This window comes from Prosopis cineraria, unplaced genomic scaffold, assembly GCF_029017545.1.
Source record: "Prosopis cineraria cultivar Desert tree isolate PC_DT_omini unplaced genomic scaffold, ASM2901754v1 PC1, whole genome shotgun sequence".
Classification (NCBI taxonomy): Eukaryota; Viridiplantae; Streptophyta; class Magnoliopsida; order Fabales; family Fabaceae; genus Prosopis; species Prosopis cineraria.
In genome coordinates this window covers 54292431-54306987 of record NW_026555332.1, presented here as the reverse complement: position 1 = coordinate 54306987, position 14557 = coordinate 54292431, and the positions used below count along the sequence as shown (strand labels likewise).

Genomic DNA, 14557 nt, shown 5'->3' with positions numbered 1-14557 from the left:
GTCACCGGAAAGAAAATAATTAGGTTAAACCATTTGGCCCAATTGACCTGCTTTGAACCAGGCTGGTTTTAAAGAGCCGGGAAATAACGGAACCCGGAACGGACATTTGTGGGTGGGCAGGCCTTTGAAGGGGCAAAATTGGTATTTGAAAAATTGGAAAACCCTGCTTTGAACCGGGCCTCTCGCCCTCGCCTTCGCAGTCGCTCTCCCTTGTTCGGCCTCCAACCCTTGGGTCTCACCCTCACCGTCTCAGCAACGCATCACTCAGTCTCAACTCTCGGTCGGCGTCGATCGGCCTTCTTTCTATTCCGCCCTTCTTCATTCTTCGTCTTCTTCAACGGTGGCAGAGTAGCAGACTGGGAGTGGGAGCTCGAACTCGAGTTCGTCTTCGTCTTCTTCACTCTTCACTAAGCTCAGCATCGATCGACGTTTACGTTCTTCACTCTTCTCTCACCTTCGTCTCCTTCACCCTTCTTATCTTCGTCTTATCCTCCCACTTCCAGGTTAGATTCTTCGCGATGCCTTCTTCTTTTTCTCTGCTATTTGAAAAATTATTCAATCCGATTGTGTGGCCATTTGATTGATCTTGTGATCTTTGGTTCTGAATGCTGCCAAAATTAGCTCCAGTTTATTTTTAATGTTCTGATAGCTTTTATGCATTAAAGGGGTGTTTGTCTTTAAGATGGGCGATGCTACATTATCACCAACTTCCATTGTAGAAAGAAAATTTCCGCTGCATCTACACAAATTGTTTTACATGTCGTGGGGTTATGGTGCTGGCAACTAGAACATATTGTGAATTTATGGTGGTGTTGTATTAATAACTTGATGTAGTGTGTGTGTGTGTGTTTTTTTTTTTTTTTCCAAATTATTAGGTTACAAGTTCGACCGCCGGTTGAACCATGAGATATGTGGCCTGCTGACATTTTCGTTTCGTTGTCCGGTCTGAGTTTTAATACACTGCTTCCTCCTCACCACCAGCTTCCACTTCCGCAGTCGGCTTAAGAACCCTGACATACGCAAAGAGACTCGCGAACACTCACTTCTCCCTCCCTCCTCTATTTTCGTGCACGTATTTTCTTATTGAAAATTGAAATCCACTTTCTCCCTACTCTTGCACTTAAAATTCATTGTTCGTTCCTAAAATGAAAAAGCGAAAATCGAAGGGCGCTTCCAGTTCGGAAACCCTGGGAGAACATCTCCAGGCCGATGATGAGACTCTTCAACGCGAGGCCTCTCCAATTTACGGTGAAGAAGAGGAAGTTGCTGTAAATCCCCAAATAAAGAGGAAGAGGAAGAAGAAACTTTTGGAGGGTAACTCTGGGTTTGCGCTGGAGGAAAAGGAGATTAATGCTTCGAAGGAAACCGGTTCACATTCCTATGATGAGAAAACGGGTGCCATAAAAAACAAAATAAAGAAGCGGTTGTTGAAGGAGGCAGAGAAGGCCGATAAGCGTGGTGTCTGCTATTTGAGTCGGATTCCCCCGCATATGGACCATCTAAAGCTTCGGCGTATTCTCTCTCCATACGGTGACATTCAAAGGATTTATCTTGCTCCTGAAGGTGATATCCTCTAGTTCATTATTGATACTTAATTACATCTCTTTTAACGCTCTACCAGAACATGGATTGTGACTAACTACGGACTTTACTGAATTTGTCAATAGGAGCTTCTGCTGCTCCAGCACCTTCAAAGCCGTCACGTAAACCTCGAGACCAAGTATTTTCAGAAGGGTATTCTTTTAATATTTAATTGACAATTTTGAAATTCGATTGCTCTCTTGGCATATGATCATTTGCTTTGCCTGCAATTTTGTAGATGGGTTGAATTCACCAATAAAAGAGTAGCAAAGAAAGTTGCTAATATGCTAAATGGTGAACAGATAGGTATGTATTCTAAATTAACTCTAAGCCAAATATGGGTTTGTAAGACTTAACATGCAGAGGCAATGATGTACCATGTGCTATGGTTGTTACTAGTAATGCCCTGATTGTCCATCATGTTGGGCCGTATTGATACCATGACAACTGTCCGTACTGTTTATCAGGGGGAAAGAAGAGGTCTTCATTCTACTATGACCTTTGGAATATTAAATACTTGAGTAAATTCAAATGGGATGATCTGACTGAAGAACTTGGTATAGCTTTTATTATCTGTATGATCTTTGTTTTTAATGGTGCTAAAGCAGCTGAGCTTACAGTAAGGTACTGATTTTTTATTACAGCCTTCAAGAAAGCCATTCGGGAGCAAAAACTAGCTGTAGAACTTTCTGCTGCAAAAAGAGAGAGGGATTTCTATCTTTCTAAAGTTGATCAGTCACGTGCTTTGAGTTCTATAGAGGAACGACTAAAGAAGGTATGCTATGTCTGCACTTGTCAAAGTGAATTAGTTACACTGACTATCACCTATTACTCTGTCCAGTCCTAAATATAGATCATATTTACCATCACAGCAGAACAAAAAAATGGGCATTTTCTGGAAACAAATTTAAGTTTCCATCTTCTTCCCTGGTTAACACCATCAATTTAAATAAAACAAATACCCTCTCTATATAGTTGTTGAAAATTGCTATAAGGGCATTTCTGTGGAAAAGCATTAAATACCCTGAAAAACTTATGGATAGTACCTATATTTATTAGGACCGCAAATTTCTTCTAAAACATGACCTATATATATAGGACAATAGGGAGTAGTTTTTAGATATGATTTAATGTTTAGGTTATTAATCTCGCGTTAGACAGGAAATTACACAGGGTTAGCATTTAGTTAGTTCTATGGATTCTATTTCCAAAGAATTGTATAGTGGTGTTTAATGTAATTAATAAGGGTAATATTGGAAAATTTTTCAATTTTATGACAATTTTAATCCTTTAACTACTTTTCTCGGTACGTTTGAATTAGTTAAAAGTGATTTATATTTATGATTGGAGGGAGTACAAATCTTACTTATTAATAGAACATTACAGCTTATAGCTTGATCCAAGGCTCCAAGTTCCATGTCAATTGTCATGTATACCTATGCATTTTTCATATAGCAATTAGCAATGCTGAATAAGCTATTTTTGTATAGCTTCTAATTTTGGCATTACATATAAGTAAAAACAGCCCTGATTTTAATGATTTTGCATAGGTTGTTGCTGGAGATTCGCTTTATCGATCCTTAGATGATCATTACTGAATGATTCCGTATTAAATTAAATAACTTACACAGGCCTTTGAATTTGCTGCAAATTCTCAGATAGTTGGCTTTATCAACTTTAATCCCCTCTTCCCATGGTATTGCTTCTTTCATGATTGCTCTTGTAATGTAAAGCTTGTAAAAGTTGTGGCAAGAACACAGGCTGTCGCATTTGTTGATGTTAACATGTTTTTACGCTGTGTATGCCAGGTCATGCTGACTTCTGTAACTTCATTAATTGTGAATTCGTATTCACAAACTTTGTTCAGTGATGCTTGGTCCTCTGTAGTTTTAATGCAAATAATATAATTTGAAAAATTATTAAGTGATACAATTTCGTTCTGCTTTCACAGAAGCAGAAAGTTAAACAAGATTCGGGAAAAATTGCTAAAGTAACTCGCCATTTCCCTCAGAAAAAACCAATGTCTGCTAATGCTGATGGGAATAAACCCGGACTCTCTGATGATATATTGGATGCGGTAAGTCAATTTGGTTAGTGGTTATAGCTCTTGGTTTTGTCTATGTATTTTTGCAAGAGTGTACTTATTGCATCATGCATGGTATCATGGTTTTTTTAAATTGAACCTTTTTTCACTATGCCTCTTGCAGGTATTTGGTGGTTTGTAATGCATGTCTTGATATCTTTCACTATCATTAGCCAATTTTGTTCAATACTAGGGACACAGCGTGTACACTGTCTCCCAACCGGTTGATTGTTGCTAGCTTACTTATGATGTATTTTCATGATTCAGCCGTGATTCCTCTTAACACAATTTTCTTTTCGTCCAGCTAAGGTTTTGTAGGAAAATCAAATTTAAAACCATGTGAGTGTACCAGGTTACGTAGCCTAATTGTTCAACATTCTGTTTGCTGTGATGAAACGATCCAATTATGAGTTGCAGAGTAAAGGTATAAATATATGAAGAATAATTGTATACTTCAGCGTTCAGAATAACATGATGAGTGCATGTATGGTTTAATTAAAAAAAAAAAAAATCATACATTTAATCTGCAAAAAATCATATGGAGCCATGACTTGATGGTTAACGCAGCATTATAATGAAATACACTGGAAGTCGTGTCATTTTATCACTTTTGAACGGTATAATGTGCTTTTGTCATTGGTGAAGTAGTTTTTGCGTCCATAATATAAATCATAACACAGTAAATTTCTGCGATCATTGGGAGGCTAAATTATTGTCGCATGCCTTCCTGTGGGTTGCGGCGTTTCTTTCTCTCTAATTCGAGTTATTTTGTGTAATGTTCAAGGTTTTGATGTGAATCACATGCTTACATTCCATAAATACTACAGCTTGCTAAATTTGCTATATTTTATATGCAGTAATTACAGTTTTGATGGATCTATAGAAGTACACTACGCAAATTCCATGTTGGAATCCATTCAATTTGTTGTCAATCTCAACAAGACCGATTTCACAATATCCGATATGTTTAATTCGTTCAAATCTAATGCGCGGGATTATTTTCGATTGTTTTTAACTTTTATTCAACGATTTATCACACAATAATGACACAGATGACTGATTGCGCGTTTACAATAATTCTGTTTTACTGAAGTCAAACTGGTGGAAACAGATGAATCGGTTGCTAATTGGGTATCAATTGCACCATTTTCCACATAGCTTGAGAATGGGTATATTGTTTCAATGCAGTAGCAAACAAGAGTAACAACCTAGCTCTTAAAATTTTTATGAAAGGCGTATGATACTCAATCAGGCTTTCATATCTTAGGTTAAAATTTTTGCAACGCTTGAGATTAGAACTATACAAGAAACTTTAGTGCTATCCATTATTCTCAAGACAATTCTTGTGTGTATTCAACAACATTAAATTGCAGGTATAGTTGGGCCGAAAGGATCAAATACAGTAGCTGGCATTCCTCAAAATCAGCTGCAACACCCACCACTCTGACTAACTGTACCGTCTCTAGCCCCTGATTGACCCAGCGGGCGTCCATACCCAACCTTTATGCCAAACGACTGCAATAAAAAGAATCATATAGTTAGATCATCCAATCAGATGGAGTATCCAAACTAATGCTATTTAGGCCTATAACACACTGGTGCTATATTGGCCTGGGGCCAATGGTGACCAATCGAAGATAATTGGTCCCAACTAAATAAAAGTTTCCACCATGAAACTAACGCTATATTTTACCTCATTAGATACATCAAATACACCTTCCTGGATGTTTTGAAGAATCTTAGCAGCAGTCTTAATGAAAGCCTGTAAAATATACTTTATAATTACTTTTGACTCTAATGGAAAATCACAATATTCCAGAAGCTTTGAAGGACATTCAATGCACTCTTAATTTTGAGTCTGCAAAGATGAATCACCTCTTCCACATTTTGAGCCGTCCTCGCAGAAGCCTCTAAGAATAAAAGCCCATTTTCCTTTGCAAATTGTTCCCCCTCCTCTTTGCTCACTGCCCGTCGGTGAGCCAGATCACACTTGTTTCCTATAAGCATGATTGTCATGTTAGGATTAGCGTGCTGCCGGGCATCTTCCAGCCAACTTGCTAAATGATTAAATGTCTCTCTCCTGATAACAAAAACTTCTGATTTTCAGGTAAGGGCAGGATTAGGAAATAAAACAAGCATAAAAACTAGGAACTTGGCATTGGATGGCATTGATTATCATTTTATGCATGCATAACAAAAGGGCAGGTAGCCTACACATGCAAAAGGGTGAGGGGGACTAGCATCCATGCATAAACATTACAGAATAAAATAATCTGAAACAGCTTAAAGTTCAAATATTAGATTTTATTACATTTCTAGAGTAGTTAAATAAACAGACGGGTTAAAAGAATCAATGGACAGTACATAATTTATGACTTTCAAACAGAAGAATCAACAATGAAAAAATGGCAAGGAATAATAAAGCTTCAATCAGCTCCCAGAAGCAAGTGAACTTAATATATGCTGCAGAATTACAATTACACAGAATTTCACATTAACCTCTATTATAAGTACAGTGAAACTCTGGGAACTATAAAAATAAATAATAGAGGTAAACACTAGACAATATAGAACAGTAGAAGCACGCGGAAGGGTTATACAGAGTCTAGCATGACTCTTAACCGCAAAAACAATGCCTACATGTCAACTAACATGTACAATACGCACCTTGTAATGTCATAAACTAGAAGTGCTCCAGCAGCTCCTCTGTAGTATGATCTAGTTATTGATCTAAAAGATTCTTGCCCAGCCTACATATAAATTAGGTATTTTGTATCAGTAAATATGCATTGCAAAAATTTATACAGTGAATCTAGAATCTAAAACCACAGCTATACATTGTGATAAAAAGGACAAAGACAACATTAATTAATGTATCAATTTAAGGTTACCATGCAAGGGCGCACTCTAATTCTACACTCCAGAGACTTACTTAATGGGAAGGAAAAGAGTCGTTCAGATCAGTATCATACTGCAGAGGTTTCAGATATGATTTCATAACTTACTATGCTTAGCGTCTCAATGACCGAAAAGTTTGCAGTCAGTCATTTAAAGATGATGCTCAATGGGCCAATCATTCTTGATATGAAATTCTCCCCGCTTCAAACAATCAAAACAAGAAAAATATTTTTGAAAGAATATAAGGACATCAATTCAATGCTGGCCTTTAGAACTTTCGGAATAGCGAAAGCACCAAACAAATTATTGTAAACTCTCTGAATATTCCATCAATCCTCAACAACTTATTTTGAATACTTGAAGAAGCAATGGGAGAGGTCAACGGTTAGCGTAATTAAATTTTGAGAACACAAGTAAAAAGAAATAATGGAAGAAAGGGAGATGCAATGAAAAATAGACTAATAGACTTACAGTGTCCCATATCTGGAGCTTGATGGGTCGGCCGTCGATGGTGATCATACGAGCGCCGAACTCCACACCAATAGTCAGATCATGGACGGGTTGGAACCTCTTGTCGGTGAATTGCAGAAGCAAGCATGATTTGCCAACACCTGCACCACAACCAACAAATGCCCGAAGTTCAATAAATTAGATAAACACAACCGAAGTGGCAGAGAAGTTAGGGTTCCGAGAGGAAATTAACCTGTGTCGCCGATAATGATATACTTGAAAAGGTAGTCGTAAGACATGTCAAGAAAACGACGCCGTGCAGATCAAGAAAAGAGGTGGCGCTGCTGAAGAAGCAGTTTCAGCTAGGGCGGTGAAATATGTAGTGGGTTCAAAGGCGGAATGGGAAAGAGAACTGAGAAGGAGGGAAAGAAGAGAAGGAGTGACAAAGAATGAAGAGCGTCGAATCGAAGGGGGTTTTATAGTTCAATTGCCAGAGCGTGACGTGTGAGGAACGCCTTCGTAATCGTAAACCCATTCCCGTTCTGGATTGGGTCTTCCGGTCCTCCTCTTATTCATTTATTATGATTTTTTAAATTTTTAAAGCAAAATCGCATGTAAATTTGGTATGTTTTTCCTCATGACATTATAGAATCTCATCTAAGTTATACCCTCGTGCCTGTCTTATGAGTTCCGTGGATGCTGGATTCGTTCAAGATAAAATCGATCAATATTTAATATGGTATGCCACGCCCAAGCAAGATTTTGTAGCTCCTTTGATTTTCTTCTATTTTTGGGTGAAGGTGCATGTTTACTTCCTCTATTCTCTAAAGAATATCAGTGTTCTAAATTATTTATTGTATTAATTTTAGTTCTAAGGTAACTAAAGTGTAGTATATTTGTTCCTAATATTAAATACTCCAATGTTAATCATTAAAAATGTTGTTTGGCCACATAAGTTTGACAAAAAATATCATTTATCATGTCCCATTGATTTAAGTTAATGTTCATTTTTATTGTGTTTTAATTTCTTTAGAGATGAAATTGCTACAATTAAAATAGTTTAGAATATTAAATATTTTTTGAAGAATAGTTTATAAGCAAAAATACACTTTAATCTTTTATTTTTTGTTTATAAGAAAATTTCAGTCAAACCCTGTTGACTTAACATAAGTTGAGCTAACCTCTCAAAACTATAAAATTTTACTGCATATTCAGGGAACTAAAATAAAATTAAAAAAGTAACTCAAATGATCTTATTATCCTGGATGAAGTTAGGTGCATCAATAACTTGTGTAACAAAAATAAACAATTAATGTATAAAAAATGAATCATTAGTGTGAGTTGAATTATGCAAATCTCATTAACAGCAAAACACTATTATGAATTTGTAACTCTTATTCTATTTACGTCAATTATTCATTTTCTACACATCAATGAATTGTTCGTGCGCTTAGTTGTATCGGAGACAATAAAATTATTTAAGTCAGTTCTTTAATTTTATTTCAATCGTCCCAAATATATAGTGAAATTTTAAAAGTTTAGAGAGTTGATTGAAATTATATTGGGTTGAGAAGGGTTAATTAACATTTTTCCTTTTTTATAGCCTATAACTGAAAAATGAATAAATTCAGGCAGGATTGTTAATCACTCCTTTCTATGGAATTTATAAAACCTACTTATTAATCCTTGACACCAAACTATTTATGAAAAGAAAGTATTTATATTCTTAATCCTATATATTTAATGTATTTGTTTTTAATTAAATTAAGATGTTTAGATTTTTTACATAATATTTATTCCATAATAAATTTTGGTTATTAACATGTTTGACAAACTGGGATAATGAATCGTGGAAATGGAAGGGCCCATAATGTGCTCGTACATTTCTTCGGCTTGCCATGAAGGGTAAACTCTTAACAGATGTGGAAAGGATGAAAAGGGACATGACTTCTATGCCCACTTGTGAACTCCGCGATGCAAATGAAGAGGATATTCTTCATGCTCTCTGTGACTGCCAGTTATCAAGATGTGTTTGGTGTCATCTGCAAGCTCGTTCCTTCCAGTAGAGCTTCTTAAATATACATAACACACGTGGATGGATCGTTCATTATCTTAACCACAAGGACCACGGTTGGCACACCACCTTTGCTGTTGCACGCTGGAAACTATGGGAGAAGCACCACCTCATAATTTTTGCTCATGATAGTGATCTAGTGGGCATGTGGAACCTGTCATCCGCGATATTAGATCACTCTGCACAATCATCAGTGATGCAAGCCTAGGCAGGGCTACCATTGTCTCAATGAGTAATGCTACCCACCACCAGGCTGGGTCAAAGTTAATTGTGATGGATCATGGGTGTTTGAGGGGTTCTCTATAGGTTCGACCACGTTACCCAAGTACTGTGATAGCTCTGCTCTTGGTGGAGCAAGCCGAAAACTAGGTGATTGTAACGTTGTTCAAGCTGAACTATGGGGAATCTTGGATGGTTTGCTGTTGGCCTAGTCTAATGGCTACATGCTTTTGAGTTCCCCTCACTTACTCAGTTGAAGCTTCGTCATGATGATGCTATCGGCATTCCTACGCCAAGACTTTGTTCGGTTCGAGGCACTAACCTCTTTGTAATTCCTTTTTAATTTTTAAAAAAATTCACTTGTTTCAATTTGATTGAAAAAATATATTAAATATGTAAAGCCAAGACTTGCCCTCTACAAAATTCAACAAAATCCTTATTAAGAATACCCTTTATATCTTTATAATGACTTCCTTCTTTTCTCCCTAATAAGCCATACTAATCAAAAGGTAACTTTAAAAAAATTTGTAGAAACTTTTTAACAGTTAACGACCTCTAAATAATTTCCTTAATCTTTATAAAATAGTTAATAAAACCTAACAAAAGCACTTGAACAGGGAAAAGGAGAAAAATAACTGTAATCACAGTGAACAATCAATCAAGAAATACCCAAGTGTTTGAAACACAACGCTCGGCCAATGATGTAACGACTCATGCAGGAACATGACAAAGTCATTCGACAAATTCGTTTCCATCCCCCGTGCCTCCCTCCAAAGCTCCCACCCTGGGGGGTAGTAGCATACGTTCCCTCGGGCTTACCCTGAAAAGAGATTCTTCGGCCTCCACAATCCCAAGTACTTTTCAGTGAGAATCAATACTTCAATTTTAATAGCATGTAATGAGAATTTAAAATAAAAAAAAAAACACGGTTCCCACTTGAACTGATCTAATGGATTCATTTGAGGTAAAAACAGGGTCACGGTTCTAAAGTACGACAATACATATTACGGAACCATTCCACTAGTCATTGCTTGCAGTCAAGTTTCGGCCACAGGCATTAGTTCCTGTTGACACGAATGCTACTCTTCCATAGCATCACCTCCTTCGATCACCTCAACCTTCTCCTTCAAGGGAGTAATCTTTGTTAAGAGAACCTCTGCCAGAGAAAAGATTTAACGCCTTAGGCACCACATAGATATATCACTAAATTCAAACGGGCTAAACTTCACACTACTTGATCAGAAAAAGAAGACATGATGCGGGAAAGGAAGCACACAAAATGCCTTACATACTGCAAGTCATGTTAATTTACGTAGACTCCTAGCCTAGCAGACTGATAGCAAGAAATAGAGATGCAAGGCGAAGGGGCCTCAAGTGTATTAAATGGAAGTTTGCCACAAACCGGTCTTTTTAGGGAAAGTAAAGCCTTTTGGATTGACATATGTACGTGGATTTGGCAAAAGATGGTTTCTGAGGTAGTCTTTATGTCCCTGTGCAATATTAGAACAAAATCAGTACAACAATGAACATTAAATTCTTCTCTTCAAAAGCCCAGTTGCAGCCTTGCAGGGTCTGGATGGCATCAAAACTATACCTTGGTTATCACACAAACGTCCACGTTGCTTCCACTTCCCAAATCATTAAATATACCAGCACATATTGCCTCAACCACTAGCTGTACCCCTTCATCCCTCTGCACCACATCAGAAGGTTGATAATAAATCAACAATATCTGGCATTCTGGCAAGGGCCAATATTAAATTTCATGACTCAAAATCAAAGCCTAAATCACCACTAACATTTGTACATACTTATTTTTAACATACCAGTTTTAGAAGGAAAAATCATCTGGCAGACTCAAATTGTTGACAAACGTAAATGTTAACAGGTGTTAATGTTGTCTATTTTCATAAAATGAGCTGGCCATTTAACAGTCCAAGATTTCTGAACCACAGCATGCTCACTTACAGTCAAGCCTTCCTTGTATTTAGACTCAAATAGAGACATTGCAGCAAGTGAACCTGATCCCATTGTTGCAAAGGGAAGTGAGTCAGTTGAACCATGAGGGTATATCTGCATATATAATTAAGAGTCACAAGATATAACATTGCACGCATTCAAAACAAGGAAATTCAAATACAGAGCTTTTAAGCAAAGAACTTACAGTATGTAAATGAGGTCCAGTGACATCAACTCCACCAAGTACCAAAGCTGCTTGGACATAACCTTGGTAACTGCACAATTATTTAGAAAGTCAACATGAATACTGATACAGGGAGTAAATTTAATTGCAATGGAAGTTCTGAAACTCAACTTGAAAAGATGTTTCTTCAGAAGTGTCAGTGCCGTAACTACTCTTGATTCTCGACCAGTATGGTAGCGATGTAATTGCAGTTGGGAGCTGACCATATCTACAGAAATGGTCAAACTTCTCATCATCAAAGATGAGTAAATCTTAAACACAGCCCTATTACAGAAGCCATGAGACATGAAATAGTGTTATGAAGCCAAAAAATATACTATGGCAACAAAATACCTGTTACTGCTTCTGTATCAGCAGCAGTACCTGCTCCACAGCAATATATATTGGGTGCCATGTAATGAATTTTCTCACAGTTTTTATCAGCAACTATGGGTCCTTCAGTGGCCCTTGTATCAGCTCCAAGAATGATGCCATCCTAAGAATTTTTTCGAGTGATTAAACACACGAAAAGCAGCAAACCACAACATTAAAATATGTTATACAAACCAGACAATAAGAAAAAATTATTAAGCATGAAATTCTGGAAAAAATATATTTTGAGCATGTGGCAATGCCATCAACGTTAGCAATCATTAAGAGCCTTAATTATGGGTTGCTTTGTGTTAAAGTAAGCTGCAGCAAGTGGAAATAGCTACCGTATACATTTAAGATCCACTTTTATTAGTTATACTCCATCTGATGGAATAACATGCAAATCTTATGAGAATCATAAATCTGTAAAAGCAAAGCCTTATTATCTGTCCCCTGCTTTTCAAAGTCAGGCAGGGGAGGAGAGAGGTCGCTCAGACCAGGGATTTAATAAAGAATTTAATATGTAAACGGTTTATATATTATAAGTAGACCATTAAGAGCGTGTGTTTAGTTTCAAATTGGAAACCATAAAAATCACAACATGAAACCAAACATGCTCTCAATAGCTTCCCCTAATTTACTGTTTCCATGAATCATTATAAGACTTGAACAACATCATTAACTATCACTTTGTGTTTAAAAGCCACCTCTAAGCATCATGCTTGGACATTAGAATACAAGTCAACTTTTTATCATATAATTTGAGAATTCAATCCAACCCAAACCCTTTCGCCTCTCTATTGAAGTTTAAGCCACATGGCTACCAAAACAGATGGAGATACCCACAAAAATGCAAGCAGCTGGTTCAACTGAACTTAATCAATTTAATAGATTGTGTTGTATGCCACAGTCATAAAACCAGACATTTCACTCTCCACATAAATCATGATTCATGACCAAGTTTCTAAGTTTAGTCTTTCCTTGCATAGCGGCTACTTCATGGTTTCTGAACATGCTAAAGAGGATTGTCATTTGAGTAATAGAAACGGCAAGAAACAAAAGAAAACTCTTAGCCATTACATATTATAAGTGGGAACGTATTTCAAAATTTAGCAACAAACGCCAGAATGCAAAACGCTCAAGTACTAGATCAGCATTTATAGTATACTTGGAATGTCCCCAAAAAATCTATGGTTTTCATCGTGTCACTTCTTTGGAAGAGACGTGACCATTTCCACTAATGCAAGGTAGACCTTACTCACCGAAGACTTAAGACGTTGTTAAAATTCTACTTAAATTCATGGAGCGAAAAGAATCACCGAAGAAAGAGGGCCACATGAGGTGAGACAGTAAACACTAAGCACTAAAAATTAAAGAGCACTGAAACAATCATACCTGAAATATCAAACCAACAATAGTAGTTCCTGTCTTGAGAAAAGATTGCGGCTTAAGACCCTTCTTTTCAAGCATGTCATTTCTTCTACAGAGATCAAAACTAAATCCACCTCTGGGAGGAAGATCTACCGCCAACTTAGACATACTTAAAATTCGTATTGACCTACAAAAGATATATACAAAATATACCGGTTAGAACCACCTCCCAGAAAATAACGTGAGTACTTAAAACCCCATAGAAGTCTGCCAAAATACGAAATCCTATATCCCAAATTATGATGACTGAAAGTTAAAGTTTCATCCAAGTATCACATATCGCGCGCGCTCGCGTTCCCAGGGAAGAGTAGGGAAGTTCTACTCTGATAGTAGTTATTCTTTTTCTATCCTGAAAAAAATTCTTCAGCAACCAAAGGCAGCTGCGTCAAATCTCATATAGATGAGGATCAGATTTGAGATTGATTGGGGGAAAATTAAATCGCTAAACAAGGAAAAAGGAAAAACCGAGCAGAAGACCGACAAGATATTTAACGTTAAGATCTGGGTCAAGGTGGGGACTGTGCCAATGTGCGTTGCTATCAGTGCTAATTTACAGCTGAATGAAGTTCGATGACAGAGAGAGGTGCTCACAGCGCTAGACGGAGTCGACTCGACGAACTTTTTCAACAAGCCAGGACGCCCGGTGTGTCATGGAAAGGAAGAAATCGGAGGCACAGTAACGGCGCAGGCCTTTAACTCCGCTGAGTTCCTGCGGTTTTTTGGGTCAAAAGTCAAAACTGGCCTGCATTGTCGTGAACCATAACAACGAGCCCCCGTCATTTCAGTTACGAAAGAGGCCTAACAAGATGGGCCGACCCATTATTATAATTTTGTATGTGATGTGTATTCTATTTTTACATATCTCTATTATACATTGAAAGCGATAAATAGGATGACATATAACTCAAAGTGGAACCCATTGTCTCGGTATATCAGCGGGGTTTATTACTTTATTCTTATGGTTACGGGAAAAAAAAAACTTGAGGGATGCAAGTCTCACGTTCTATTTTTAGCTGAAACAATATAAATAAATAAGACTATTATTAGTTATTTTTCACAATTGTACAAATGAATATTATTATATATGGAACTCACTTCTTATTTGTATGCTCGTTATCTCTTTGGCTCCGTCTCTTTCTAAATATGTTATACACGTTCATTTGCGAATCTAGAGAGCCATGGAATTGACATGTAACATATGTAACTTATAATTTAAATATTAATTTCAAGCTTACAGAATGTATCCTCATAAGTCAAAGTTAAATAA

The 14557-nt window shown here is 37.0% G+C and overlaps 3 protein-coding genes across 4 annotated transcripts; 1 reads left to right on the top strand and 2 right to left on the bottom strand.

Annotated features, from left to right (window-relative positions):
* Nucleotides 1-152: 152 nt before the first annotated feature.
* LOC129302514 (pre-rRNA-processing protein ESF2) lies at nucleotides 153-4116 on the top strand (the record flags this gene model as incomplete). The annotated part of the gene is made up of 8 exons (XM_054941458.1): nucleotides 153-503; nucleotides 1155-1563; nucleotides 1668-1734; nucleotides 1820-1887; nucleotides 2049-2138; nucleotides 2226-2356; nucleotides 3533-3658; nucleotides 3789-4116. Coding segments are annotated over 8 exons (1260 nt in total), but the record flags the coding sequence as incomplete, so codon positions are not given.
* A 666-nt stretch (nucleotides 4117-4782) lies between these two features.
* On the bottom strand, nucleotides 4783-7565 carry LOC129287259 (ras-related protein RABB1b). The gene is made up of 6 exons (XM_054923464.1): nucleotides 7266-7565; nucleotides 7034-7173; nucleotides 6332-6414; nucleotides 5540-5744; nucleotides 5358-5426; nucleotides 4783-5179 (listed from the first exon to the last, which is right to left on the bottom strand). Exons 1-6 carry the CDS (start codon nucleotides 7309-7311, stop codon nucleotides 5087-5089), a joined length of 636 nt encoding a protein of 211 aa, XP_054779439.1. The 5' UTR covers nucleotides 7312-7565; the 3' UTR covers nucleotides 4783-5086.
* A 2360-nt stretch (nucleotides 7566-9925) lies between these two features.
* LOC129305952 (proteasome subunit beta type-7-B) lies at nucleotides 9926-14036 on the bottom strand. Of its 2 annotated transcripts, none has more exons than XM_054946194.1 (9): nucleotides 13882-14036; nucleotides 13255-13417; nucleotides 11842-11983; nucleotides 11620-11716; nucleotides 11470-11539; nucleotides 11274-11378; nucleotides 10900-10998; nucleotides 10708-10795; nucleotides 9926-10461 (listed from the first exon to the last, which is right to left on the bottom strand). In XM_054946194.1, exons 2-9 carry the CDS (start codon nucleotides 13396-13398, stop codon nucleotides 10385-10387), a joined length of 822 nt encoding a protein of 273 aa, XP_054802169.1. In that variant the 5' UTR covers nucleotides 13399-13417; nucleotides 13882-14036; the 3' UTR covers nucleotides 9926-10384. The 2 variants fall into 2 exon arrangements, with proteins under 2 accessions (XP_054802169.1, XP_054802174.1); XM_054946199.1 differs by having other exon boundaries at nucleotides 13772-13925.
* Between the last annotated feature and the right edge of the window lie 521 nt (nucleotides 14037-14557).